Source organism: Cordyceps fumosorosea (genome assembly GCF_001636725.1).
Source record: "Cordyceps fumosorosea ARSEF 2679 chromosome Unknown scaffold_26, whole genome shotgun sequence".
NCBI classification, from domain to species: Eukaryota; Fungi; Ascomycota; class Sordariomycetes; order Hypocreales; family Cordycipitaceae; genus Cordyceps; species Cordyceps fumosorosea.
The window spans coordinates 180,811-206,384 of NW_017387326.1; the positions used below are offsets into that span (position 1 = coordinate 180,811).

At 59.6% G+C, this 25,574-nt stretch overlaps 11 protein-coding genes across 11 annotated transcripts; 6 read left to right on the plus strand and 5 right to left on the minus strand.

The window, feature by feature from the left end:
- Window positions 1-168: 168 nt before the first annotated feature.
- Window positions 169-1,740, plus strand: ISF_08052 (Bicupin, oxalate decarboxylase/oxidase; the record flags this gene model as incomplete). Its single annotated transcript, XM_018851655.1, has 6 exons — window positions 169-313; window positions 389-624; window positions 703-835; window positions 892-1,256; window positions 1,364-1,485; window positions 1,548-1,740. The coding sequence occupies 6 exons, from the start codon at window positions 169-171 to the stop codon at window positions 1,738-1,740; spliced, it is 1,194 nt and encodes a 397-aa protein (XP_018701141.1).
- Window positions 1,741-2,000: 260 nt separating this feature from the next.
- ISF_08053 (LPS-induced tumor necrosis factor alpha factor) lies at window positions 2,001-2,791 on the minus strand (the record flags this gene model as incomplete). The annotated part of the gene is made up of 2 exons (XM_018851656.1): window positions 2,001-2,367; window positions 2,430-2,791. The coding sequence occupies 2 exons, from the start codon at window positions 2,789-2,791 to the stop codon at window positions 2,001-2,003; spliced, it is 729 nt and encodes a 242-aa protein (XP_018701142.1).
- An 812-nt stretch (window positions 2,792-3,603) lies between these two features.
- On the minus strand, window positions 3,604-4,792 carry ISF_08054 (Alcohol dehydrogenase superfamily, zinc-type; the record flags this gene model as incomplete). The annotated part of the gene is made up of 2 exons (XM_018851657.1): window positions 3,604-4,541; window positions 4,603-4,792. The coding sequence occupies 2 exons, from the start codon at window positions 4,790-4,792 to the stop codon at window positions 3,604-3,606; spliced, it is 1,128 nt and encodes a 375-aa protein (XP_018701143.1).
- Window positions 4,793-5,119: 327 nt separating this feature from the next.
- ISF_08055 (Epoxide hydrolase-like protein) lies at window positions 5,120-6,088 on the minus strand (the record flags this gene model as incomplete). The annotated part of the gene is made up of 1 exon (XM_018851658.1): window positions 5,120-6,088. One exon carries the CDS (start codon window positions 6,086-6,088, stop codon window positions 5,120-5,122), a length of 969 nt encoding a protein of 322 aa, XP_018701144.1.
- Window positions 6,089-6,416: 328 nt separating this feature from the next.
- Window positions 6,417-7,439, minus strand: ISF_08056 (Protein kinase-like domain protein; the record flags this gene model as incomplete). Its single annotated transcript, XM_018851659.1, has 1 exon — window positions 6,417-7,439. The coding sequence occupies one exon, from the start codon at window positions 7,437-7,439 to the stop codon at window positions 6,417-6,419; it is 1,023 nt and encodes a 340-aa protein (XP_018701145.1).
- Window positions 7,440-8,928: 1,489 nt separating this feature from the next.
- ISF_08057 (Glycoside hydrolase/deacetylase, beta/alpha-barrel) lies at window positions 8,929-9,755 on the plus strand (the record flags this gene model as incomplete). The annotated part of the gene is made up of 2 exons (XM_018851660.1): window positions 8,929-9,000; window positions 9,057-9,755. 2 exons carry the CDS (start codon window positions 8,929-8,931, stop codon window positions 9,753-9,755), a joined length of 771 nt encoding a protein of 256 aa, XP_018701146.1.
- Window positions 9,756-11,609: 1,854 nt separating this feature from the next.
- On the plus strand, window positions 11,610-15,390 carry ISF_08058 (acetyl-/propionyl-coenzyme A carboxylase alpha chain; the record flags this gene model as incomplete). Its single annotated transcript, XM_018851661.1, has 2 exons — window positions 11,610-11,827; window positions 11,877-15,390. 2 exons carry the CDS (start codon window positions 11,610-11,612, stop codon window positions 15,388-15,390), a joined length of 3,732 nt encoding a protein of 1,243 aa, XP_018701147.1.
- Window positions 15,391-17,037: 1,647 nt separating this feature from the next.
- ISF_08059 (Glycosyl transferase, family 25) lies at window positions 17,038-18,395 on the plus strand (the record flags this gene model as incomplete). Its single annotated transcript, XM_018851662.1, has 3 exons — window positions 17,038-17,238; window positions 17,292-17,506; window positions 17,612-18,395. 3 exons carry the CDS (start codon window positions 17,038-17,040, stop codon window positions 18,393-18,395), a joined length of 1,200 nt encoding a protein of 399 aa, XP_018701148.1.
- Window positions 18,396-19,205: 810 nt separating this feature from the next.
- On the plus strand, window positions 19,206-20,889 carry ISF_08060 (Glycoside hydrolase, family 3; the record flags this gene model as incomplete). The annotated part of the gene is made up of 2 exons (XM_018851663.1): window positions 19,206-19,241; window positions 19,300-20,889. The coding sequence occupies 2 exons, from the start codon at window positions 19,206-19,208 to the stop codon at window positions 20,887-20,889; spliced, it is 1,626 nt and encodes a 541-aa protein (XP_018701149.1).
- A 1,454-nt stretch (window positions 20,890-22,343) lies between these two features.
- ISF_08061 (hypothetical protein) lies at window positions 22,344-22,805 on the plus strand (the record flags this gene model as incomplete). Its single annotated transcript, XM_018851664.1, has 1 exon — window positions 22,344-22,805. The coding sequence occupies one exon, from the start codon at window positions 22,344-22,346 to the stop codon at window positions 22,803-22,805; it is 462 nt and encodes a 153-aa protein (XP_018701150.1).
- Window positions 22,806-23,292: 487 nt separating this feature from the next.
- ISF_08062 (amidohydrolase family protein) lies at window positions 23,293-24,948 on the minus strand (the record flags this gene model as incomplete). Its single annotated transcript, XM_018851665.1, has 1 exon — window positions 23,293-24,948. One exon carries the CDS (start codon window positions 24,946-24,948, stop codon window positions 23,293-23,295), a length of 1,656 nt encoding a protein of 551 aa, XP_018701151.1.
- Between the last annotated feature and the right edge of the window lie 626 nt (window positions 24,949-25,574).

Consider the following 25,574-nt stretch of genomic DNA (forward strand, 5'->3'; position numbering starts at 1 on the left):
GTTGATGGTTGACAAAGGTTCACGTGTAAGTCGGTGTAAGCGGAGGGAGGGAGGAGGGCGCCCAGATAAATGAGCCCAACCCACTTTCCCCGTCCGCCCGTCTCTTTCATCAAAGGAAAAAAAAAGGTCAGACGTCGTAATTGTTCACTTTTCTGCGTACCTTGAACCATGCGCGCCGCTTCCGTTCTTCTCGGCCTGGCCGCATCCGCCATCGCCGCCCCCTCGCCGTCCGTGGAGTCGCGCGACAACGGCGGTGACCAGTTCACCCTCGGCCAGCCCATCAGCAAGGACGGCAAGGGCGGTCGTATCCTAGGTATGTTTTGAATCATCCTGCCAAGTATCCGGAAGGAGAACGCGCACAACGACCTGTCCTCACACCCGGAGGTAGGCGGCACCAACAAGGAGCTCGACTTGCAGAACCCGGACAACCTCGGCCAGCAGTCGACCGACGCCGGCATCGTGCCCAACCTCAAGTGGAGCTTCTCCGACTCCAAGACGCGCATCCTCAAGGGCGGCTGGGTCCGCGAGCAGGTCGTCACCGACCTGCCCTCCAGCCACGACATCGCCGGCGCCCAGCAGCACCTGAAGAAGGGCGCCATCCGCGAGCTTCACTGGCACAAAGTGGTAAGCCGCCGACCTGTCCCTTCACGGAACGAAAAAGGCAGGAAGGGAAGAACGTGAATGCTGATGTGAGACGTGCAGGCGGAATGGGGCATCATCTACAACGGCAGAATCACCGTCTCGGCCGTCGACGAGAACGGCGTCTACCAGGCCACCGAGATTGGCTACGGCGACGTCTGGTACTTTCCCCCCGGCGTCGCCCACACCGTGCAGGGTCTGGACGACGAGAACGAGTTTCTCCTCATCTTTGACGAGACCGACTTTGACAAGATCGGGTATGCCTTCCCCATCTCACCGCCGCACCCTTTCCACTAACCCTCCCCACGCCCAAGGACATACTTGCCAAGAACTTTGGCGTCCCCGAGTCCACCTTCAAGGACATCCCCGCCGCCAACCCGTACATCTTCAACGCCCCCGTCGCCACCAAGAATGTCACCGGCGCCGTCACCCCGCAGGCCACCGGCGACGCCTCCTTCGTCTACCGCACGCTGCAGCACCCGCCCGAGAAGATTGGCGGCACTGGCGGCACCTTCTACAAGATTGACTCGACCAACTTTCCCATCTCGAAGGAGATTGCTGCCACCTTTGTGACGCTCAAGCCGGGCGGCCTGCGCGAGCTTCACTGGCACCCAAATGTAAGCTTGCCGCCCATCCTCTTTCCAAGAAAAAAAAAAACAGAGAAATCTTTCAAGTGGAAATAGACAGGAAAAAAACAAAGATTCCATGTACTGATTATAAATAGGCTGAGGAGTGGCTGTACTTCCACAAGGGCAAGGCTAGGGCCACCGCCTTCATCGGCAACGGCGCGGCCCGCACCTTTGACTTTTCCGCCGGCGACACGGCCGTCTTCCCCACCAACGCCGGGTACGTCCCCCACTTTTCCTTTCCCTTAACCTGCCCACCGGGAATGCTGACCGCTCCGTTAGGCACTACATCGAGAACACCTCCAAGGACGAGGACCTCGTGTGGATCGAAATCTACAAGTCGGACCACGTCGCCGACGTCTCCCTCTCCCAGTGGCTGGCCCTCACCCCACCCGAGATTGCCGCGCAGACGCTCAAGGTCCCCGTGGAGTTTATCGAGCAGATCAAGAGGGAGAAGCAGGTCCTAATTGAGTGAAAGTGACGACAAAGGCTTATCTGAGGTAATGTGGACGGGGAATGTTATTTATCGGAGGTGGCATTTTTTGTGATTTCTTCCTCTTCTACCACCGCGATGGCGCATGCTGGTCGTGATGGCGCATTAGCTCATAAAAGTTCTGAGTCCAGTGCTGTTTAATAAATACATCAAGTTGACCTGGTGTTCCAAATGAGTATTAAGCATTGTAAATATTATGCAGAGTCAATGCCGGGGTGCTCGACGTGATCGTGGAATAGGCTTTAGTTCTTGACGTCCACTGGATGCTGTGCCGTTGCCGTTGTGTGGGGGGGTTGAGGTTGGATCTCCTGCTGCTGTTGCAGGCTATCTTGGTGTTGCGGTATGGGTTGCTGTGCTTGTTGGCCAGGGGCTGGCTGTGGCTGCTGATGCTGCTGCTGCTGCTGGGGACCGTTCATCGGCGCTCCGTGGCCATACTGAGAGTACACGAGCTGAGGAGGGCCCAAGACCTCAATAGCACCCTCATTCTTGCGCGTCGCAACCTTGGTATTGCATTTGGAGCAGAACCAGTCCGTATCCTCGAACCAGTGGAGCATACAGGGTAGACAGGTCAGGCAGATGCAGACGAGGCAGAGAACAGCACCAACAACACTAAGATATAAGCGTCAATGTGCACTCTTGAGACGCTTATTCATTATGGACAGCGAACTCACAACTGCATGCTGCCGCCTTCCTTGCGCACGACAGTCTTGGTGCGCTGGTGGCAGAACGGGCAGTCGATGTATTGCGGCGTGTCGCCGAGCTGGTTCAAGGGCGTCACCGTCCTAGCCGCCTGTCCCGGGGCCATGTCTGCGGGCGGCTGGCCGACCGGAGCGCCTCGAGCTTGCTCATAGCTAGGGGGTTGGTGTTCGGTTGCGGTCTCGGGGTTGGGGATGTGGTTGTGTGAGGGCTGGGGCTCGGTCGGGACAGTTTGCTGCTGCTGGTCGGGCTGCGGCTGCTGGAACTGAGGCTGATTTGAAGCCAGCTGGGGCTGTTGGTGCTGCTCTTGGAGCTCGTGGGCTTGTTCTTTGCTCATGTCGGATGTTTTGTGCGGTGAGGACGAGGACGATGAGCGTCCGACAAACGCAGGCGCCTCCTCGTCATATATAGGGGCTGCGCATGTGCGACGTGCATCATCTCGCAGAATATCCCTAAACGACCGACGGACGTATGGATCAGCTAGGCTGAACGAGCTGCAACATTCTCGCCCCTGTCTCGGAGAGGGTGGTGATGTCAGGCTGCCTAGCGAGCATGCTAGCTAGCAATCGAAGTGCAAGATTTCCACTTTGCCAAGCGACGCCAGCATCAGCCTCAGCTAGGCGCCGGGTAGCACGTTCTCGATACGAGGGCCATCGTTGGGTTAACCCGAGACAAGGAGCGGTCGGCGCATTGACAGGAACGCAACAAGGCGTATCGGGCGGGCACTGCTCGGTGGCAACGAGGTTGAACACGGTAATACTGACCGCGCTGCGTGGAGATGAGAGGTGAGATGTGGCAAAATTTGCATCGCTGTGGTTCATCAACCGTGGCGCAGTTGGCTGTGGCTGTGTGAATCCTCTGACGAGATTTCGGCGAGCTGCTACGAACAAGCAAACAACAAACAAACGATCGACCCCGGAAGTCACACACCCAAGTTTAACAAAACAAGCTTAAAATTATGATGCATGAATGAATCAAGTGCTGCCACACGCAAAGTGTGGAGGAGTAAGCCTAATTAAGGTTCGTTTCAATTTGTCCTTGTGGATTTCCTTTCCGTTTCCGCTCCATTGTCCGCACCTAGAATCGAACGCTCGGCCGAGAGGGATAGATAGACCTGCCCCGAGTCGGCCTTCAGCTTCATTCCACATCTCACTGCCATACCAGCACGCTCTTGATGACCTCGCCGCTCTCCATCCCCGCGCGCGCCGCCGCAAACTCCCCGGCCGGGAAGTGCCTCAGGAGCCTGTCCAGCGGCAGCGACCCGTCCCGGACCCACGACACCAGCTCCGGCAGTGCCTCCGCCGGGTCCCTGTCGCCCTCTAGTACGCCCACCAGCCGCCGGCCGTTGACCATGTGCGCCCGGAGATCAACCGCCAGCCGCGCCCCCTCCGGCTTCAGCCCGACCTGCAGCACCGTGCCTCCCCTCCGCAGCGCCTCCAGGCACTCCCCCAGCACCTGCACCGACGGCGTGGCGTCCAGGATGTGCGTGCAGCCCAGCGCCTCCGGCGTCGCCCCGCGCAGCGCCGCCGCCAAGTCACCCTCCCCGGGAGCCGCGAGGCCATGCGTGGCGCCGAGTGACTCGGCGAGCCGGACACGCGAGTCCGCCCGGTCCACCGCGATGACGGTCCTCACGCTGAGACGCTTGGCGGCGCACACGGCGGCCAGCCCGACGCCGCCGAGCCCGACCACGGCGAGCACGTCGTCGGGCCCGCAGCGGCCGACGTGCGTGATGGCACCCGCGCCGGTCATGATGCCGCACCCGAGCGGCGCGTACGCCGTCAGCTCCGCGGCGTCCCGGATCAGCGCGGTCACGTTCGCTGCGCAGGAGACCTTGACGGGCGCGCGGCTCGCGAAGCTCGACTGCCCGAAGAAGCCGCCGCCGACGACGCGGGACGGGTCGCGCGCGAGCACAAAGTCGGGCGAGTCGGCGGCGCTGGTGAGGGCCGCGTGGTACACGCAGTAGGCGGGGTGGCCGGTCTTGCAGTAGGCGCAGACGAGGCACGCGGCGGCGGACAGGATGACGAGGTCGCCCTCGGCGAACTTCTGGCGCTGGTCTTCGCTTCCGAGGCGGACTACACGACCGGCTCCTAGTCGTGTGTGCTGCACGTTAGAGAACTGCGGGTAAGGAGGTGAAGAGGATGAATTAACCTTCGTGTCCTAGCACGCGCGGATAGATTCCACCGTAGCCGGCAATGTCCGTGTGGCAGATGCCGGTCGCGATCATCTCCACGAGAAACTCATCCTCCTTGGGCTCCCGGGTAAGAAGCTCCTCCCACGCCCAGTCTTGCTCCCCGTACGCGACGATGCCGCTACACTTGATCGTATACGGGGACGCCATTTCGACGGAGGGAGTCGTGATGGGAAGAGAAGAGTGAAAACTCAAGTAGGTAATGGTTCGAGGGTAATGTGCAAGATTGTTACTTGGAAGCGGCGCCTGATGACGCCCGAGATGCTTCCCCCGCACCTGAAGAGGGGTAACACCAGCTTCCAGATCGGACGGATCTTCATATATTGGGCTGACAGTAATAGCACGGGGATGTGTCTTGCCATCACTTCGTGTCGTATTCCGTGCCGTGCCCGATGTCGGCATAACGTCCCGCTATGAACCATGTACACCAGCTACGGAGTGAAGATGTCTGTTCGTTCTAGTATTATGCATTTGAATTTACAACGAGTCGGCAAACTCTGTAATAATCTGATTGACCTGATCTGCGCACTCAATGTGCAGCCAGTGACCACTCTTCACCTCCTTGGCCGTCAAGTTGGGCACCCACTCGGCGAGCATGCCCTGTTGCGGCGGCATCGACTGCGCGTCCGCCACGATGATGCTCGGCTGCTCCAACCGCGCGTCCGCAAGCGCCTCCTCCTCCTCCGCGAGGGACGCGTTGGTCACCAGCATGCGGTACCAGCGCGTCGCGCCCTTGTACCCGTCCCTCGCCGCGAACACCTCCAAGTGCGCCTTCTGCATCGCCGGCGTGTACCACACCCCAACCGGCACGCGCCTGTCCTCCGTGACGAACCGCTCCATCGCCCCCAGCGGGTGGAACCATTCGTTCCACACTCTGCCGCCATCAGCCGCGAACAGCAGGCTCATCGCCGCCTCGGCATGCTCCTCCAGCACCCGATGCGGATCCCCCTCGCCGCCCAGCCACGAGAGGTACCCAAACATGACGAACCCGACCGCCTCCTCCGTCATCCGCTGAATCGCCTCCACGTCAAAGCCCCGCGCCGGCTTCCCCGAGCCTACCGCCAGGAAGACTAGGCCTTGGAAGTGCCGTGGGTGGTACGCCGCCGCGCGGCCGAGCAGGTTGGCACCGAGGTCGTGCGCGACGGCCACCACCGCGGGCAGCTGCAGGTGGTCCAGCACCTCGGCGAGGTCGTCGCTCATGCCGCGCAGCGCGTAGGCGGCGACGGCGTTGGGCGTGCTGGAGGCGCCGAAGCCGAGTAGGTCCGGTGCGACGACGCCGTAGCCGCGGGCGGCGAGGCGCGAGATTTGCGGCTCCCAGTCGTCGGCGTGCGAGGGGAAGCCGTGCAGGAGGAGGAAGGTGGGCTTGGCGTCGCGCGGGGGCACGTATATGAAGGAGTAGGTGTACCCGCGGGAGGTTTGAAAGGTGCGGCGCTCGGAGAGTAGCATTTTTGTGTTCTTTTATTGAAAGATGATGTATTTGACAAGTTTGATAAGTTCTAGGATGGGCGAGCTTGATTGTTAGTGCGGTGTAAGCGTCATCGGTGCTTGCCTCAGTCATGCAATAAGGCTAAGGCCAAGAGAATAACCATAGGGTTACTACAGTACGTCTTGTGGAGATGGTGTCAGCAAGGTCCGGTCTTATTTCCATTAGTTATTTTGTCAATGGTGTATTACCAAGGCTGGCTCGGTAGAGTAGAGTTGTCATGTTACCTTAGGCTAAGATAAGCTACCTAATAAGACCGCCCCCGTAGTAAATACTTTGATCAAAAGGTTCTTAACTACTCTCGATAGGCGGACCCTCCTCCGTGTAGTCTATTATCCGCTTCAACGCCGCCAAATCACCGTCCACCGTGCCCGCCAGCTCCTTGGGCACCCATCCCGCCGCATACCCCCCGCCGAACCCGACCAGCCACGCGTTATTCTCCCCGTCAATCACCACGTTCTTCGGCCGGGCGTCGCCCCAGACCAGCCCGCTCTGGTGCAGGCTGTGCACCGTCCGCATCACCTGCTCCGACCAGCGCCTCCTGAGTCTCTCCGGCGCCGCCCCTGGTCCGGGACCCGCCTCGGCCGCACGCGCCAACGACCCCGTCGCGCCCTCCACGTACGTCAGCAGCATGCCGGACACGGTCGCATCCTCGTCGCGCACCAGGCCGATCAGGCGCGCCACGCGCACGGACGGCACCAGCGCCGAGGCGCGCATCCGGGCGTGCGCCCGCAGCGCGTCGGCGAGCAGGAAGAAGGCCGGCGCGCCGCTGGGCAGGAAGACGCGGCGCGGCACGGCGGCGCGGTCGTCGCGCGGGTCCAGACGTAGGTGGGACGGCAGGTACGCTGGCCAGGGGCCGCAGAGCTCGGCGGGCAGGCGCGCGCCGAACATGAGGTAGGCGTCCAGGTTCTCCTCCGCCGCGGGCCGCAGCAGAAGCCGGCCGAACTCGGCCTCGAGGGCGTACTCGGTGATGGGTGCGTGAAGCACGTCGCGCAGTGTGGCGGCTTGGCTGCCTGGCGGAGCGTCTTGGTGGGCGGCGCGCAGGATCGGGAGGAGCGGCGCGAGGGCCCAGGTGTAAAAGTGGTCGATGGTGTAGCCGTTGAGCGTGTCGTGCTCGGCGACGTCGAGGAAGAAGAGGAACTTGTCGCGGAGGTCCGGTGCCGAGGCCAGGGCCAGGTCGGAGGCGTGGACGACGTAGCGGACATGGTTGCACATGACGACGAACTTGGCATACGAGTGCCGAAGCGAGTAGCTAAAGTCGATGACGCTCCATTTAGGGGGCAGATCGAAACGCTGGGTCAGACTTTGATCCATATTGGTAGAATCAGGATGCTAGCTTTTCCAGTTGCAAATATAAGGCGAGCGCCCCCTTGCCTTTCAAGCGGCGGGAACTGGCTGTTTCTTCTTATACGCATCGCGAGAGTCGTGTGTCACTACTCTAATCTCCTAGGATCTCACATGGACGTTTGCCATACCATACTCCCACTGCCGTGTACTGTCGTGCAGAGCAGCGTTCTGACGGGCCTCCCGAACACTCGAAGCAGACGAGAGGCATCCGAGCGCGGGGAGTGCTTTTAGCGACAAGTGAGTCGAACCAACACCACTAGCGAGGTGGAGCGACATCAGCAAACATCTTGGGCGCCCTGTACCGCTCCCAAGATTGTAGCTTGTGAGTACGAGGCAAGCTCGCTAAAAGGCCATCCCGTCTATACCTGGGGTTGCCATGACCGTGCGTCTTTTCGTGACAACATACCGCGTCCAAGACAACCGCTCGCACGCCGGATTGTGCCTGAGGAGCATCAAAACCGCAGCTGGTTGAGAGTCACGTACGGGGCTGTACGAGATACGAGATGCTGGTGGGCGTTGATGAAATGAGACGAGGAGAAAAGATGAAGTGTAACATGCGGGACACGTGGATGGCAGTCGGGGCCCCAAATCTCTGTTTTCCAAGTGTCTATAGATTGATGAGCCGTGGGACCTGAAAGCCTCGCTTAGATGTGTAATGGATATCGCGTAGTCTCAAGTAGAAAGTCATATGGGACATGGAGTACAACGCCGTGCTCCTCGAATCTGCGGGCGAGCCGTCATCTTCACAGAAACGGCCGCTTACATGGCAAAGCTTGGAGCGGCTTGAGACAAGGGGTCGAAAGATCCGTGTCTAGCGCCTCGTTCTTCAACCTCATCCAAAGAGCGGTCGACGTAAAATGCGTTTGCACCCTCGCACGAGGATGCCGTGCAACTGACCGGTCATACTTGAACCTCCGCCAAAGTAGACCGGCACTTGCTGACCGCTGCCTTGAAATTTGCAGACGGAAGCCTCAATATGCTCACCGATCTTCTTGTAACAGGAGCACGGGTAGGCTGAAGCATCGGTCGAAGGTGGCCAGATTACCGATCCCGGCCCGAGCCGGTCATCAAGAGCCGTCGTACGACGAGGCAGGGAGTTCACTCGCACACCGCTGCGGGGGTGCGTATAGAAGACGCAGCATGTTCTGATGTTGTAGACGCAAGCGGGCGAGTAATAAATTGGTAGGATGCATTGTAGGATTTACCCCGCCTCTAAGTCGGTGCTTGCGCTGCCCGGGAGTTACTACCCCAACTATGCGCCATTGTTGCCGCCCAGGAGGGGTAAACGATGGCGAGGTTGCAATATTGGCAATGAATGGAGCTAAATAGACACTCGCATATAAACACTCGGACAAATGGAGGGATTGTAAAGAGATGGGCAGGTTCCTTTTCCCGCGCCTTGCTGTGCGACTGACGAGATTCTACATTCATCCTGCCAACAAACCAGTCCACCACCATGGCACCAGGACTCGCCGAAAAAATTGAAATAAATGCCGACATGGGCGAAGGCCTTGGCCAGTGGAAAATGGTAAGCCTACTTGCTGGTCATTGACTTGCCTAGCATCAACTCATCAACGTCTTCAGGGCCCCGACGAGGAGCTCATGCCGCTCATCGACGCCGCCAACATCGCCTGCGGCTTCCACGCCGGCGACCCTTCCATCATGCTCCGCACCGCACGCCTCTGCAGGCTCCACGGCGTCAAGGCCGGCGCCCACCCCGGCCTGCCGGACCTCCTCGGCTTCGGCCGCCGGCGGATGGACATCTCCCCCGCCGACCTGCACGCCCTGGTTCTCTACCAGGTCGGCGCGCTGAAAGCCATCCTCGCCGCCGAGGGCCTGCCGCTCGCCCACGTCAAGCCCCACGGCGAGCTGTTCTTCTGCATGCAGCGCGACGAGGCGGTCATGCGCGCGGTGCTGACCGCCTGCGCGACGTTTGCGGGCGTGCCGGTGTACGGGTGCGAGAACGCGGCGCAGAGGCGGATGTGCGAGGAGCTCGGCGTGCCGTTCCAGGGGGAGGTGTACGTGGATATTGATTACGAGCCGGAGGGTGGGTTGGTGCCGAGGGCGAGGTCGAGAGAGGTGACGCCGGCGCTGTGCTACGAGAGGGCGGCGGAGGCGACGGCAAGGGGCACGGCCAAGGCGACGGATGGGCGGGAGGTCGATCTGGGGCTGAAAGGGGGGGCTTTTAGTATTTGCCTTCATTCTGATGTGCAGGGTGTTTTGGAGAATGCAAAGCTGGTGCGCAAGGCGGTCGATGAGGCAAACAAGGCAAGGCTTGGGTAGATGTCGGTCCACCAGCAGAGAAACAAGAAGTCAAGGGACGTAGCACTCGCGGAGCAAAAGATGAGGGACGATCTTGTGCGACCATAAGCGTGTATTGTCTATCTACTTGTACTTGATGTACAATCCGTCCATCATTTCCAGGGCCGGTATTAATGAGTGCCTCGGTTGCTTGCCACTGCTCCCATCACGATGCAAGATGTAGCCAACCAAAGCCCCTCCAACACTCATTCCGGAGAACAGCACATTTATCGTGTCACTTCAACATCCAAACGAAGCATCCCAGAAGCGCGGGAGCAACGATCATGCCGTCCCTGGATGCCCCGGGGCACTCTCACAACCTGTGCTTCGCGCACATGTAGCCCTTCTCCTCCCGGGCGAGGGGCACCACCTTGGGATCGGGGCACGCCTTTCCTTCCTTGAAGAATTCCTGACAGCCCATCTGCTCAACCCTGCTCTTGACCTCGACGCATCTCTCCTCGCAGAGTATGTAGGTAATCGTCGTGATGAATTTGGTACACATGGTGTGTGGTGTGAGGGGATGCCGCGAGGCGTTGCGGATGGTTGAGGCGTAGGGAGCGTGAGCTGTCGTGATTTGCGAGGTTACCTCTTGGGGAGCCGCTAATCTGCTAGAAGATGTGGTGTTTAATCGAGCACGCCTGAAGAGCGAGGAGCGGGCGATTCGTCGTACTTATAACCTGGAGCGCGCCATGAGAACCTGACCTGTCCGGAGCCGGAAGCAGGCGCAACACAAGACAAGTGCCCAATGCTGATGAAGATCTGTGCATCCATGATCCAAAGGATTGAAGCCAAGTCGTGGTTTCAGACTGTCCAGCTTGACGGCGACGTCACTTTGCCCATGCCGCCACTATGAGCGAATCAACGGCCATCTGCGCCCAGAGTCACATACATGCCGGCCCGGAGCACCCTGCAGCCGTCAAAGAGGAGATCGACTGGCTGATGTAGATCAGATACACATCGCCAGGCACAGCTCAATGCCGGAGAATGACCGGGCGCCGTTGAACATTGCGGCCATGGCTTCATCAGGAGCAACCCCGCCGTCACGTCCGGCATCGGCCTAGTCTGAGGAGTGATGCGCATGTGGTCTACGTATAGTCTCTGAATCATCCGCAGTGCAGCGCCGGCCGCTCCTCTCCTTCTCCAGGGCTGCCCTTTGCCGTGGTTGGGTGTGCGGCGGCCTTTCCGGTGTCGCCTGCACATCATCCGCAAGGCATCAAGGACCTGCTTTACTGCAAAGTTGCAACGGGGTGATTAGCATCATAGAGGCCCAAAACCGAAACACTAAAAGCCTGATGTCGTGCAAGATGACACCCTACTGTGCTTGGCACCTTGATATTTCGTGCAGTACAACACATCAAGCGCTTAGTCTACAGGCAGACAGGCGAATGCCGCTGGTTGGTTCAATTTAATCATCTAACCCAAGCAGCGGCAACGAGACAGCAGCATCACCTGCAAGGGCAAATACGGCGTGGCAATCCGCCTACAGTGACGAATCGGTAGTCCACTGCAACCTCGCCTTATAGAGCAACACGGGTCGCAACCAGAACTCCCCCCGTTTTAGCAAAACGTGAATACACACTCACGCGATATACTTCCCAATCTTAGAACAAACTACGACATTCCAGTCCGTACCTGGTAGTTTCTACCCCCATTCCGTGGGGAAATCAGGATCATGTGAACGCGGGGAAGCCAGGTACGTCTGCGGGGAAATATTAAGACAATGACGCGCTCCCTTACCCAACGTACATGTTTCATCGGACATATATAAGTCAGCATGTACCATGCAGCAGTGGCTTGCAACCGTGTAGTTGCATCTCCCCTCACACGTAGTCCAGTATGGCTTCAGGCAGCAACCCAGAGCCGTTGCGGCATATCCGCAAGGCCCTGATCGCCAACAGGGGCGAGATTGCCGTCCGGTGCGTCAAAGCCTGCAAGGAACTCGGCGTCCACAGCATCGCCATATTCACAACCGCGGATGCAACCTCGCTGCACGCAAAACTAGCGGATGACTCCGTGCTGCTCCCCGGCGACGCTGCCACCGCCTACACTGACAGGTACGTCCGCCCCGGCCTCACTGCATCTACCCTTACCAACATGCCGTAGCGCTTCCATCTTGGAGGTGTGCAAGCGCGTGGGCGCAGATGCCGTCATCCCGGGGTACGGCTTCCTCAGCGAAGATGCCGGTTTCGCAGACGCCGTCGCTGCCGCCGGCATCGTCTTCGTCGGCCCGTCGGCCGCATCCATCCGCGCCGTGGGCCTCAAGCACGAGGCCCGGGCCGTCGCCGTCGCCGCCGACGTCCCCGTCATCCCCGGTACCGCGCTACTCGACTCCACGCCCGCAGCCTGCGAAGCAGCCCGCGCCCTCGGATTCCCCGTCATGCTCAAAGCGACCGGCGGCGGCGGCGGCGTGGGCCTGCACGTCTGCAACACCGAGGCGCAGGTCGCCGACGCCTTCACAGCAGTCCAACGCCGCGGCAACGCGCTGTTCAACAACGACGGCGTGTTTTTAGAGAGGTACTATCCAAGCGCGCGGCACGTCGAGGTACAGGTAGCCGGCAACGGCGCCGGCCTCGTCGTGGCGCTCGGCGAGCGCGAGTGCTCCCTGCAGCGCCGCCACCAAAAGGTCGTCGAGGAGTGTCCGAGCCCGTTCGTCGCGCGCCGGCCCGAGCTGCGGGAGCGTCTGTGTCGCGCGGCGACGCGCTTCGCCTCGCGCCTGGCGTACAAGAGTGTGGGCACGGTCGAGTTCCTCGTCGACGACGAAACGGCCGACTTCTTCTTCCTCGAGATGAACACACGCCTACAGGTCGAGCACGGCGTAACGGAGCTTTGCTACGGGGTCGACCTGTTGCACCTCATGCTGCGGCAGGCCGACCACGAGCGCGCGGGCAGACCGGGCGTGCCGTCCGAGGAACTCCGGGAGCTAGTGGGAGGGGCGTCGCAGGGATGGGCGATAGAGTGCCGCGTGTATGCCGAAGTGCCACTGCGGGACTTCATTCCGGCGCCCGGCGTGCTGCAGCACGTTCGATGGCCGGAGGGTGATGGAATCCGGGTCGATACGTGGGTGACCAGCGGACAAGTCATCACACCGCACTACGATCCCCTGGTCGCCAAGATCATGGTCCACAGTCCCGATGGCCGATCGGCCGCGCAGGTGCTGATGCTCGAGGCCCTAACGAATACCGCTCTGCAGGGCACACAGACCAACCTGGAGTATCTCGCCAAAGTCGTCGCCTCTCCCATGTTCGTCGACGCCCGGACGCTGACCGACTCGCTGTCCACGTTCCGCTTCGAGAGCTGCTCCGTGCAGGTGCTCGACCCCGGCGTCCTCACCACCGTTCAGGACTACCCGGGCCGCGCCGACGTCGGCCACGGCATACCGCCCGGCGGGCCGATGGACGACCTCAGCTCTCGCGGCGCCAATGTCCTCGTCGGCAACGAACCCGGCGTGGAGCTCCTCGAGATCACCCTAGTCGGGCCAGAGCTGCTGTTCCACGAGGCCGCCGTCGTGGCAATATGCGGCGCAAAGCTTCCCGTTACCCTTCAGGGGCAGGCTCGGCCAATGTGGTCCCGGCTTGTCGTCGGAAAGGGCCAGACGTTGAGGCTTGGACGTGTAGGACGGCACGGCGCCCGAGCATATTTCGCAGTCAAGGGTGGCTTCCCGCAGGTGGCCAGGTATCTGGGATCCAAGTCGACCGCGCCGGAGCTCGGCATCGGCGGCGTCCAGGGAAGGAAGCTGCAAGAACACGACATCTTGGCTCTCGATCCTCAATCGGGAACATGGGCGCAGCAGGCATCTCCGTTTTCGCTGCCAAAGGAAAGCCTGCCCGTCTTCGACTCTGATAACGCCATCGTCATGCACTGTCTAGACGGGCCGTATGGATCGGAAGACATCCTCTCACCAGAAGGCCAGGATACGCTCTACAATTCCGAGTGGTCCGTAAGCCACAACAGTAGCCGCAGCGGCGTGCGCCTGTCCGGCCCGCGGCTGAAGTGGGCGCGCACCTCAGGAGGCGGCGGCGGATCGCATCCATCCAACATCTTCGAGTATGGGTATCCCGATGGTGGCGTCAACTTCACCGGCGAATCACCCATCATCTTTGCCCACGACCGACCCGGCCTTGGCGGTTTCGCCTGCCTAACGACGGTGTGCTCCGCCGATATGTGGAAGGTCGGGCAGCTGAGGACGGGGAACAAAGTGCGGTTCCTGTCGATTTCGTTCGAGGACGCCCTCCGGCTTTCAGAGAGAAAGCGGCAATATCTACAGGCTATTGCAGCGTACTCACAGGGTGGTGATTGTGCAATACCCCCTCCGCACGTCCAAGTTGCCAAAGCTCCGGCGTCTTCCATTTTGCACCAGACACCGGCTTCAGGCAGTCATCCTCGGGTGACGTACCGCCAGGGTGGTGATGCCGGCATAGTTGTCGAATATGGGGAGCAAGTGCCAAACTTGAGAAACACTACTTGCGTCCACCTTCTCCTGCAAGGACTCTCTCGCGCTCAGCTCCCCGGCGTCCGCGGCGAGCCCAACTTTGCCACGCTCACCGTGTACTTCAACCCGCAAAAGACACCAAGGGCGAGTCTCCTAGCGCGACTTCTCCAGCTAGACAGCGAAGTCGGCGAGGTCTCCGGCATTCAGATACCGGCGAGGCAGGTGAGGCTGCCGGTCTGCCTTGACCATTCATCGCTTGCCGAGTCGAGCCAGAGATACATGGAGCATGTCCGGCCGACCGCGGCTTACATGCCAGACAACGTGGAGTACCTACGTAGAAACAATGCCCTCGCGACCCGTCAAGATGTGTTCGATACCGTCCTCAAGGCCCCGTGGCTGACCGTGGCCGTCGGCTTCTTCGTCGGCACGCCCATCTTGTACCCCCTCGATCCGTGGCGCGTCATCACCGGTCAAAAGTACAACCCGACGCGTACATACACCCCGCGAGGCTCCATCGGCCTGGGCGGCTCGCTGGCCGCCATCTATCCAGTCGCCTCGCCGGGAGGGTACCAGCTGATGGGCCGCACGCTGGGCGGCTGGGACGCCGCGGGCAACCGGCCTGGCTTCTCGCCGGAAAAGCCCTGGCTGTTCAACCAGTTTGACCTCGTCAAGTTCTACCAGGTATCCGAGGAGGAGTACGCACGGATTGAGCAGGACTTTGAGGCGGGGCGATTCGTCTTCGACATTACCGAGACCACCATCAACATGGACGAGTACATCGCTCAGTTTGACGAAGTCGCGCGGAATCCCAAATACCAGGACTGGAAGCGAAGAAAGGAGATGGTGTCTATTGACATGGCCGATTTGGAAGAGAAGCTGTATCAGGAGTGGGTGGAAGCACAGAAACTGGCGACAGCAGATGCGACGGAGCAAGAGGGCGATGAGGAGTCGGACGATGTGGCGCTGATCAAGTCGCCCGTAGACGCCAACGTCTGGAAGGTGCTTGTCCAGGAGGGTGACGAGATCAAGAAAGGACAAGTTGTGGCCATATTGGAGGCTATGAAGATGGAGATCAACATCACCGCTGGGGAGAAGGAGGCTGGCTTTGTGGTAGCAGGCATTGCGCAGCCTCCGGGGAGCGTTGTATGTCCCGGCAAGGTGATTATCAGAGCGAGGAGGAATGAATGAGATGTATCTTGCATCCTAAAAAACTGTATTGAACCAGTAGTCATGTGTTGGTCTGAGGATCCTCGGCGCCGTGGTGCGGCTCGCCCGCTCGGGCCCAGGGGAGTGCGTCCCGGGTAGCGCAGCGGACACGCGGACTGAGCATCGCGGCACTGAGCCTGACTCGATCGAGGGGGCGTTGTAAAACAAGGTGTACTATCGATACACAATACAAACTTGATAATGCCCATAACAAAGGGAGGAAAATGCCGCGAGCTTAATAATGTTAGCTGGGAACATGCTTGGATCCGTTGCCGGGGCCGCGTGGTGGTCGCAGGGACGGGGTTAGGCGAGCGGTCATGCTAAGCTTGGGCCAGCTGTTGCGCGCGATGGTTACTTTCTGAGAAGGTAGTTATGGAGTACTGAGTAGGACATTGTGCTTGTTTGGCAGGGTGCGAGGTAAGTAGCCATTGACAATGCGTGTCACGGCGGTTTCATAACGGCGAAGGGTAAAGTCATGTCAGCCAGCGTCGGGGCATCCCGCATTGCCAAGCAGTTAAGTTCGGCTGCACGGAGTACGGAGTACTCGGTATCCATCAACCCATCTTGGCCAACAAGGGGACAAGTGAAAGACGAGACGGCCTTTGGTCTTGTCTAACAAGTTACTTAGTTACTGGCAGGATGGTCGAAATAGGGGTCAAAGTTGACCCGACTGGGGCATGGTTGCGGGTTGGCCAATGAGTGGGCGGCTGAATATTGAACAACCCCTGTCCCTGTCTGCAGATTCCCATGACTTGCACGGCTTGCACTGATCACTGGAATCACTGTGATGCGCGGCCAAGGCTCAACTGCCGTCAGGTGACAGCCAGTCGCTGTTCTGTTCTGTGCTGTGCTGTCAATGTCTCACAAGGCGACCGAAATTGCCAAGAAGAAGTATATGATAGATACACAAGGCGGCTAGCTGGGAACGTCAAGCTGACGTTGACAAAGGCAAGATAACTTGCTGTATTCCGTATTGGTAAATTGATGAAGCAGTTGCATCTGGAGGGAAGGGCGGGCAGAGCGAGCGCCACGAACAAGTCAGCCCAGCTAGCTGACTACCTTAGCTATGTATATGTATGTATGTACATATGTATGTACTGTAGGTAGTTATTAGTGCCTGGGGAGGGCTGGGGCTGGAGGCTTTCAGGAGAAAGTCGCCACTTTCTTTTTTTTTTTTCCTTTTTCTTTAGCAAGGAAGGCGCCATGGTTGGTGACAGAGACCTTGAACCATAACTCGAGTCATTTATGACCATCTTCCTCCCCTTTTATTATTACTTGACATTCTACCAATATAGCCCCCTCGTTCCAGGAAAAGAAAATAGCTGTCAAGGGGCCACTCGGGAACCATCGAGAGCGACCACTTTATCTGTCCTAATTTAGATACGTCCACCAATATCTGCCTCCAGTCGGCCCATACTTTTTCGTTCTTTATACGGATAACTAGTCTTTTTTTCATGTTTCTTCTCCCCTCCCTCCCCGTCCATCAATCAGCCCCTGGACCCTTTGCTCTTTTCCATCCTCCATCGTCCAACTCGATCGGATCCTATCCCATCCCATCCCATCATATCATCGTTGCGCATCACGGAAAATACGCATATAGCCGCCGCCGACACCGACACCGAGCCCCAGATGTACGGTAGCGATCCCAAGTCGACCCCGGGCCGGCTCTTTGCCGTGCCCATGCCGAAGCGCTTCATCCTAGCCATCCTGGCCGCCATCGGCTTCGTCTGGGTCCTGCTGCAGAGCCATCGCATCCAGCCGGTCAGGGACAGAGCCCAGGCCCTCTATAGAAATAACATTCTCGACAATATCAACAATAGCACGTTAGGGGTGAGTTCGTCGCTGTTGTCTTTTTTTTTCCCGCAAGCCGCTGACTGTCGCAGTTTGAGAAAATCTACGTCATGGGCCTCGCTTCCCGTACCGACCGACGTGACGGCATGGCCCTCCAGGCCGCCCTGAGCGACCTCACCATCGAGTTCATCGACGGCCCTCTGGGCGAAAACATCTCAGAAAAGGCCGTTCCCGTCGGCGAGGACGGCAAGCATCTGACTGGCGGCGAGCTCGGCTGCTGGCGCGGCCACATCAACGCCCTCCAAGAGTATGGCCCCTTGCGCCTTGCGTATTGTCTCTGATCCAACACTTTCAATCTTGTGCATCTCTCGCGATAAGATTCCATGCGCTAACATGACCTCACCCTCCCCAGAATTGTCCGTCTCAACATCTCCTCGGCCCTCATCCTCGAGGATGACTCGGACTGGGACGTCCGCATCCGCTCCATCATGCAGGATCTCGCCATCTCGACCCAGGCCCTGACCCAGCCCCTCGCCGGCAGCACCAGCACTTACGCCGACTCGACCTACCCGACCAACGAGGACCTGCAGAACGCCACCGTTGGCGAGTTCGACATCAACGCCCTGCCGCGCACCGTCACGCCCAAGATCTCGCCCTACGGCGACGAGTGGGAGATGATGTGGCTCGGCCACTGCGGCATGCGCTTTCCCAACGCCAAAGAGGGCCTGCCCATGGGTCGCGTCATCCACCGTGACGACGTCACCGTGCCCCCCGGCGGCCTCTGGTCCCTCGCGCCGCACCCTTACGAGCTTGTCGACGACTACCCGAAGCGCACCCGCGCCGTCCACCACGTCTCCACGGGCGTCTGCTCGCTCGGCTACGCCGTGACGCAAAAGGGCGCCCGCGGCCTGCTGCGCGAGATCGGCCTGCGCGAGGTCGCCGACCCCCTCGACATACTGCTGCGCTTCTACTGCATGGGCCAGAAGGGCCGTCGCAAGCACAACTGCCTCACCATCCAGCCGCCCGTCTTCAACCACCATCGTCCGGCCGGCCTCAAGTCGGCCAACAGCAACATCGGAGACCACGGCAACGAGTACCAGGCCGAACCCCACACCGACATGATCCAGTGGAGCGTGCGCTTGAACGCCGACGCCATCATGGACGGCCAGACGGAGTTTACCGACGCTTTCAAATAAAGCGAGACACATTCCTTGTTTCCATTTTCTTCATCTCGGTTCGCTTCTATCGAGGACACGACAAGTGTGGCTCGTGGCTCATTTCTCGCCATTTAATCACCATGTCTTGACGAATCTATCAGTCACCTGTTTTATCATCTAGTTTCATACATCGGCGCATTGGAAAGGGACGGACGGAGGTTGTACTATAACGTATCAGTATCGGTAGCACGGTCAATCAAAATAATTACCAACAGTGTTTGATGTGACGCTCCTTCCAAATACTCGTTCTTCTTTTAATGTTCTTTGAGCAGCAATCAGTCATCAAATGGTAACGAAGGCTACCCTAGCAAATCAACACTCCTCTCTCACCAGGAACTGAACATGAATTGCTAAAACGTTTGCTTCCGTCTTGACGATTCCCTTCCTCCCACTCCCCCATTCGCCCTTGGTGGGGGGGACCAAACGTTACCTCCCATCGTGGGGTGTCTTGGTTCCCCCACGTACATTTAGGGGAAGATCGCTGGCCGGCGCTCTAAGCCGAGTGCAGCCCGCCCAACTCGCCCGAAGGAAGACGGCCAAAGCCATTCAATTCATGTCATTAAAAAGCCAGGAAAATATCTAAACGGCCTGAATCAGCGCTGAGTATTCAGCACACTGTACGCCGAACATCGCCGTCGCCCCACCACAGAACAAGCTGTCCAGGTTACATCCCAGGTGACTCCTGCCGAGCGACCGTAGCTACATAGCTGCCGGTTTAAATAGAGAACCACGTCCGATTCCATTGCCCGGAATTAACTGCTTCTTCATACAATTCATACAACCGTTACAATGGTATCAACAGAGCAGCGTAAAAAGGTCGGCCAGGTACGTCAACTCCCACACGCCGCAGCCCGCCCGTGACAACTCACACTTCGCACAACAGCTCTTCGCCGTCGGCTTCCATGGCACCGCCGTCGACGACAACATCAAGTCCCTGATCCAGGACTACGGCGTCGGTGCCGTCGTGCTCTTCAAGCGCAACGTCTCCTCCGCCGCGCAGCTCCGCGCCCTGTGCCACGACCTGCAGGCCCTCGCGCGCGCCGCGGACCACCCGCGCCCTCTGCTCATCGGCATCGACCAGGAGAACGGGCTCGTCACGCGTCTCTCCCCACCCGTCGCCGCCCAGCAGCCCGGCCCCATGACCCTTGCCGCCGCCGTAGCCTCCTCCGACGCCGCAGCACAAGTCGCCGCGGCCACGGCGGAGACGCTCCGCCACTTTGGCATCAACGTCAACTACGCGCCCGTCGCGGACGTCAACTCGGAGCCGCTGAACCCCGTCATCGGGGTGCGCAGCCCCAGCGACGACCCGCATCAGGTGGCGCGTCTCGCGGCCGCCTGCGCCGCGGGCCTGCGCGCGGGCGGCGTGGTGCCCTGCGCGAAGCACTTCCCTGGCCACGGCGACACGGCGGTCGACTCGCACTACGGGCTGCCGTCGATCGACAAGACTCGGGCGCGGCTGGACGAGACCGAGCTGGTGCCCTTCGCGCGCGCGGCGCGCGAGGGCGTCGAGATGGTCATGACGGCGCACATTGCGCTGCCGCGGCTGACCGGGACGCAGACGCCGGCGACCCTGGCCCCGGAGGTGCTCGGGATCCTCAGGGGGGAGATGCGGTTCGAGGGCGTCATCGTCACGGACTGCCTGGAGATGGACGGCATCCGCGCGACGTACGGCACGGTGGAGGGTGCGCTGCTGGCGCTGAAGGCGGGCGTGGACAGCGTCATGATCTGCCACACGTACGAGGTCCAGGCTGCTGCTGTCGACCGTGTGTGCAGCGCGATCGAAAAGGGCGAGATCTCGCAGCCGCGCATCGACGAGAGCCTGGCGCGCCTGGATAAGCTCAAGGACAAGTTCACCTCCTGGGAGCAGGCGCTGCAGACCTCCACCGACGAGGCCCTGGCTGAAATCAACGCCCGCGGCGCCAAGCTCGCCCGCAAAATCTACTCCGATGCCGTCACCGTCGTGCGGAGCGAAGACGGCCTGCTTCCTACATCCCCCGCTGTTAAGACGGTGTTCGTCTCGCCCGGGCCCGACTTCCCCGTCGGTGGCGGCGCCGTCAACAGCGGCGACGCGGCGCACCCGACGCGCGTCCCGTGGGTGTCGAGCTCCTTCGGCGACGAGATCCGCAAGCACTGCGCCGGCGCGGAGGAGATTCGCTACACGGAGAAGCAGCCGCTGACCGACGAGGAGTGGGCCAAGGTCGAGGCTGCGGACGTGGTCATCTTGGCGACGCGCAACGCGAGAGAGGCGCCGTACCAGCAGAGGCTCGGCCTGGAGATTGCGCGCCGGAGAGGGAATAGGCCGCTGATTAGCGTCGCGACGTGTGCGCCGTATGACTTCCTGGACGAGGCGGCGGTGAGGAACCTGATTGTGGTGTATGAGCCGACGTTGGAGGCTTTCCGCTCGGCGGTGGACGTTATTTACGGTATTGATACGCCGCGCGGGAAGCTTCCCGTCGCGCATAAGAAGAACTAGGGTTAGTAGTTGTAGAAAATACATAAACAGTGTAATCAACACTACTTTCACCACATGCCGTCTCCCATGCCGAACCCGCCAAAGTCGAACCCGTCCCCGTCGCCACCGCCAAAGTCCATCGCTCGCCGATCGACATGATTCCCACACAGCGCACAAATATTAAAAGCGCCAGAAGGATAGCAGCACCCGACTCAATAGCATCCGTGGGGTGACGGACGGCATACAAACGTATCCTGGATCTACAACGCAAAGGAACATTCAAGGGCGTTTGCAGTTTGAAAACATAAATATTGTTGAATGCCTTCATGACTCAGTCTCAGAAGGGAAAAGTAGCTTACGTATTTTGGCCATGCCCATTGCATCTCCCTCAATCGTTTCAGCCAGCTCTTTATCAACCCAGCCCTCAGTGTAACCACCACCAAAACCCGTAATCTAAGCGTTATTATCCTGGCTTAATAACGTCAATAAACGCACATACGACGACTACGGCGACGCTGACAACGCTGACAACAACGCTGCCAACAGACTGCCTACCCCAAGCGCGGCTTTACCTTCCTCCGGCCAAGACCGTCGACGAGACGTGTCACCAACCAAGAAGCGAAAGGTCTTGCAGAATCGGCCCGATGAATATGAAGATGACGGCCCGAGTCACAATGAGAGTGCCGAGACGCCGCAGTCGCAGGAGATGCCGCTGCGGATGGGGCGCGCAGGCCTACCGTCCACATCTGCATCATCTGCCAAACGTTCAGGGAGGTCGTTCAGACGCTCAAGCCCTGTCAAGAAGAAGCAGTTGCTGAAGGGACTGGAAAAGCCTGTGTGGTTCACCAACCTGCAAGTCCCATTACGGCAGCTCCCTAACGACGTGCAGTCATTGTATAGTCGCATCAACAGCATTGCATTTTATCACTCGAATTACCTACCTACCACAGACCGCGAGAATATACCCCAAGCCACTGGGGGTGAGATACCAGACTTCTCTTTCCGGACATCAGAGGCTCCAAGCTTTTTCGATGAGTTACAGGAGATATTACTCGTTTCTAAGGAAAGCCAGGAGCTCGGCCGCTCTGAGCTTGCCGTTAATATGCTGGTTCACGAGCCATTACTGAAGCTAGCCTTGAAGGATCACCATTACGTGGACGAGGAGCTTATCCAGACAGCACGGATATGCCCGTCATTTATACCGCCGCTCGCTGACGTCGGCAGCAGCGAGGGCAAGGTTGCCGAGGGCAAAATGGTTGATTTCGCGCTCGTGCTAACACCAGCCGCGACTGGATCTCGCGCCCAAACACGCCCTGCCAAAGGCAACAAGCACAATACGGCAGCCGACGAGAGATTGCGGATGGCGATTCAGAATTACGTCCTGCATCGAGAGTCAGACGAGTCTCAAAGTATTAACCAGACGACATACACCCCCGTCATGTTCCGGCGAAATTGCTATCAGCATCGAGATCAAAATGGCTAGAAGCGAAGAAGAGGGCAAGCTGCAACTGGCCATCTGGACGTCAGCGTGGCACCGTCGCATGCTTTCGATCATGAGCAAATTTGAGCAGGGCGGAGACGATGACAGCCAGAATCTGTGGGCACCCAAGCCTCGCAAGGTAGAGGCCAAGATAATTACCCTCCCTCTGATGTTGACCTTGTGCCAGGACTGGAAACTCCTGTTTGCCTGTGACAGAGGAGGAGAGGGTCTGGAAATATTGGGAGATTTTTCTATCGGAGAGACCTCATCGCTGCTTGGGCTGTATACTATTGTTGCTGTGTTGCAGGAGTTGGCAGACTGGGTTGAGGTGACATTTCGCAAATGGATAATGGATGTCTTTATGATCAACCCCGATGATGATGACAAGGATGACAGCACGGGCGTGGGCGACGACCCGGACGACGACCAAAACGAGGGTGGCTCAGGATCAGAGTAACCATCTGATTGAATCAGGTACAGGGACATGAGAGGATTAAGGATAATTGATTAGTGAAGTTATCCTATGTGCTGTAAGATGTGCTATATACTGTGCTTCGATGCAACGTTCATCCGTTCCGGATGTGCCCAGAAGCCTCGAGTCAACAATATTTATGTAGAAAGTATTGTCACTAATTTGATCCTTCCCATCTTCCCATCCTTCCCATCCTTCCCATCCCCCCTGTCGCTGTTGTCTTTTCATCCTAAATAGAATAGATAGATACTGACTACGGTAGGAGAAGTTGACTATCGTACACAGAATCAAGAGAGATACAACATGGCTTATTGATAAAATACGCAGGGGCATTTAGACGGGCTACATCTTGTTGACGTTTGCCGGGTTGTAGGTGTGGAGTATCAAGCCTGTAGATTTATGCATACTTTCCGGGGACAACAAACAGCAGGCTGCGTATTTTCTTTTCATAATAATTACATGCTTCGTCCATCTACCCCTTCTTAAACACCATCCGCCCCTCAAACCACGTCTCCTGCACCACGGCGTCAATCAGCTTCTCCGGCGTGGGCTCCATGTCCACCACCACAAAGTCCGCCTTCTTCCCGACCTCCAGGCTTCCCGTCTCGCCGTCCGCGAAGCACGAGTACGCCGACCCGTGCGTCGCCCCCGAGATCGCCTGCGCCACCGTCAGCGCAAACTCCGGGTTCACCACCGTCTGCAGCTCCCGCTCGCGGTACGACCTCCGCGTCGTCGCCACGTACAGGTTCGGCAGCGGCACGTGCGGCGCCGTCGGCGCGTCCGAGCCGAGCGCCAGCACCGCGCCGCCATCGACGAACTCGCGGTAGGCGAACGCGCGGCGGCACCGGTCCGCGCCGAGCAGCGCGGGCCACGCGCGCAGGATCGCCGGGTCCGCGTGCACCGGTTGCACCGACGCGGTGATGCCCAGCTTGCCGAGGCGCGCCGCGTCCGCGGGCGAGGCCAGCTCCAGGTGCTCCACGCGCGGACGGCGCGAGGCGTCCGTGTTGGCCTCGAGCACGTCGATGACCATTGTCACGGTGCGGTCGCCGATGGCGTGCAGCGCGACCTGCAGCCCGAGCCGGTGCGCCTTGGCGACGACCTTGTGAAGGACGTCCGCGGGCCACAGCGCGTCCGGGTCCGCGCCGTTGGCGTAGGGCTCGGTGAGCGAGGCGGTGCACGCGTCGACGATGCCGTCGCAGATGACCTTGATGCCGACCACGCGGCAGTCCGGCGTGGTCGTCGCGTTGTGCCGGCCCGCCATCTCCGCCGCGCGGTCGACCTGCGCCAGCACCTCGTCGAGCGAGTCGTTGGGCTTCATCAGCCAGTACGCGGCGATGCGCATCGCGCCCAACCCCCCCTCCTCACGCAGGGAGATCAGCGGGTCCCAGATGTTGTCGTCCATGGCCATGTCCACCATGCCGGTATATCCGGCCGCGCTGAAGTGCGCAATCGCCGCGCGGATCGACGCCTTCTTCTCCTCCATCGACGCGACACTCGCCACAAACGGCCAAATCACCTGGAAGACGGCGCCCTCGTTGAACACCCCGTTGAGCCTCCCCTGCGCGTCGCGCTGGAGCGTGCCGCCCGCGGGGTCCGGCGACGCGTCCGACAGCCCCGTGCGGGCGCAAATCTCCGCCAGCGCGGCGCTGTTGCACCAGGTGCTGTGCAGGTCCTTGGTGTCGACGAAGATGGGCCGCGGGTCGAGGTCGTCGAGCGCCGCGCAGTCGACGCCGTCGGGCGTCATGCTGTGCGTCCAGCCGCGCGCGAACAGCCGCGGGGAGGTGGCGTCGGCGGCCGCGCCGGCGGCGATGGCGGCGCGCACGTCGGCGAGCGTCTTGCAGTGGTCCAGGCTGATTTTTTGGAGCGCCTGCCCGACCATGAGTAGGTGCAGGTGGCCGTCGACGAAGCCGGGCAGGATGTAGCGGCCGGCGAGGTCCTGTGTGGTGGTGGCGGGGCCGGCGGCGAGGGCCGCCTGGACGGGTTGGTCCGCTCGGGCGCCGACGTGGCGGATCAGGCCGTCGGCGACGACCATGCACTCGGCGAAGACGGGCGCGGCTTGCGCCTCCGCTTGTTGCTCGCGCGGGGTCGCGTAGATGCGGCCGTTAATGAAGACGGTCGTGTCGGACATGGTGAGCGGAAATGAGTTGGTCGCAGCAGGTAAGTGATGAGGGGGAGCCGAGGTGAAGCTTAACAGCGAGCGTATCTGCGGAGCTGAGAGAGATAGACTCCGCATCACGTGTAGGGCGCCATGTAAGCCAAGCTTGGCAACCGAGATATCATGATGGTGTGAGTAATGAAGGTGAATTATTATACGTCGCGGATTTTTCTCAGTATCTTCTTGGACGTGGAGGACCTATTCCGACCCCGCGCGCTCATGCCCGTGTTGGCCGGCTTTGATGGAGTCGTAAATGACCGGGATCCTGCATTGCCGGACCAGGGAGCTTGCGCAACACATCATGCGGAGTCAGGCGGCGATATAAGCGCAGAATTTATCCTCATACCCTGTGTAGGGACTTCAAAGAGACGAAACCCCCAAGAGAATTCCCGACTATGCTGATGAGAAATAGCCGCGGCCCTCTCGGCCCTCTCGGCCGAAAGCCCGCCATTGCGGCCTTCGTCCAGGGCATGCATCAAGTCCCGACCGGGTCCAAAAAAAGAACCGCTACGGAATATTTTCCTTGTAATATTTGCTTTTACTACCCCGCATTAAGTAAACACATGGCAGGGAAGGAATCCCAGCTACTGCATCCGGGG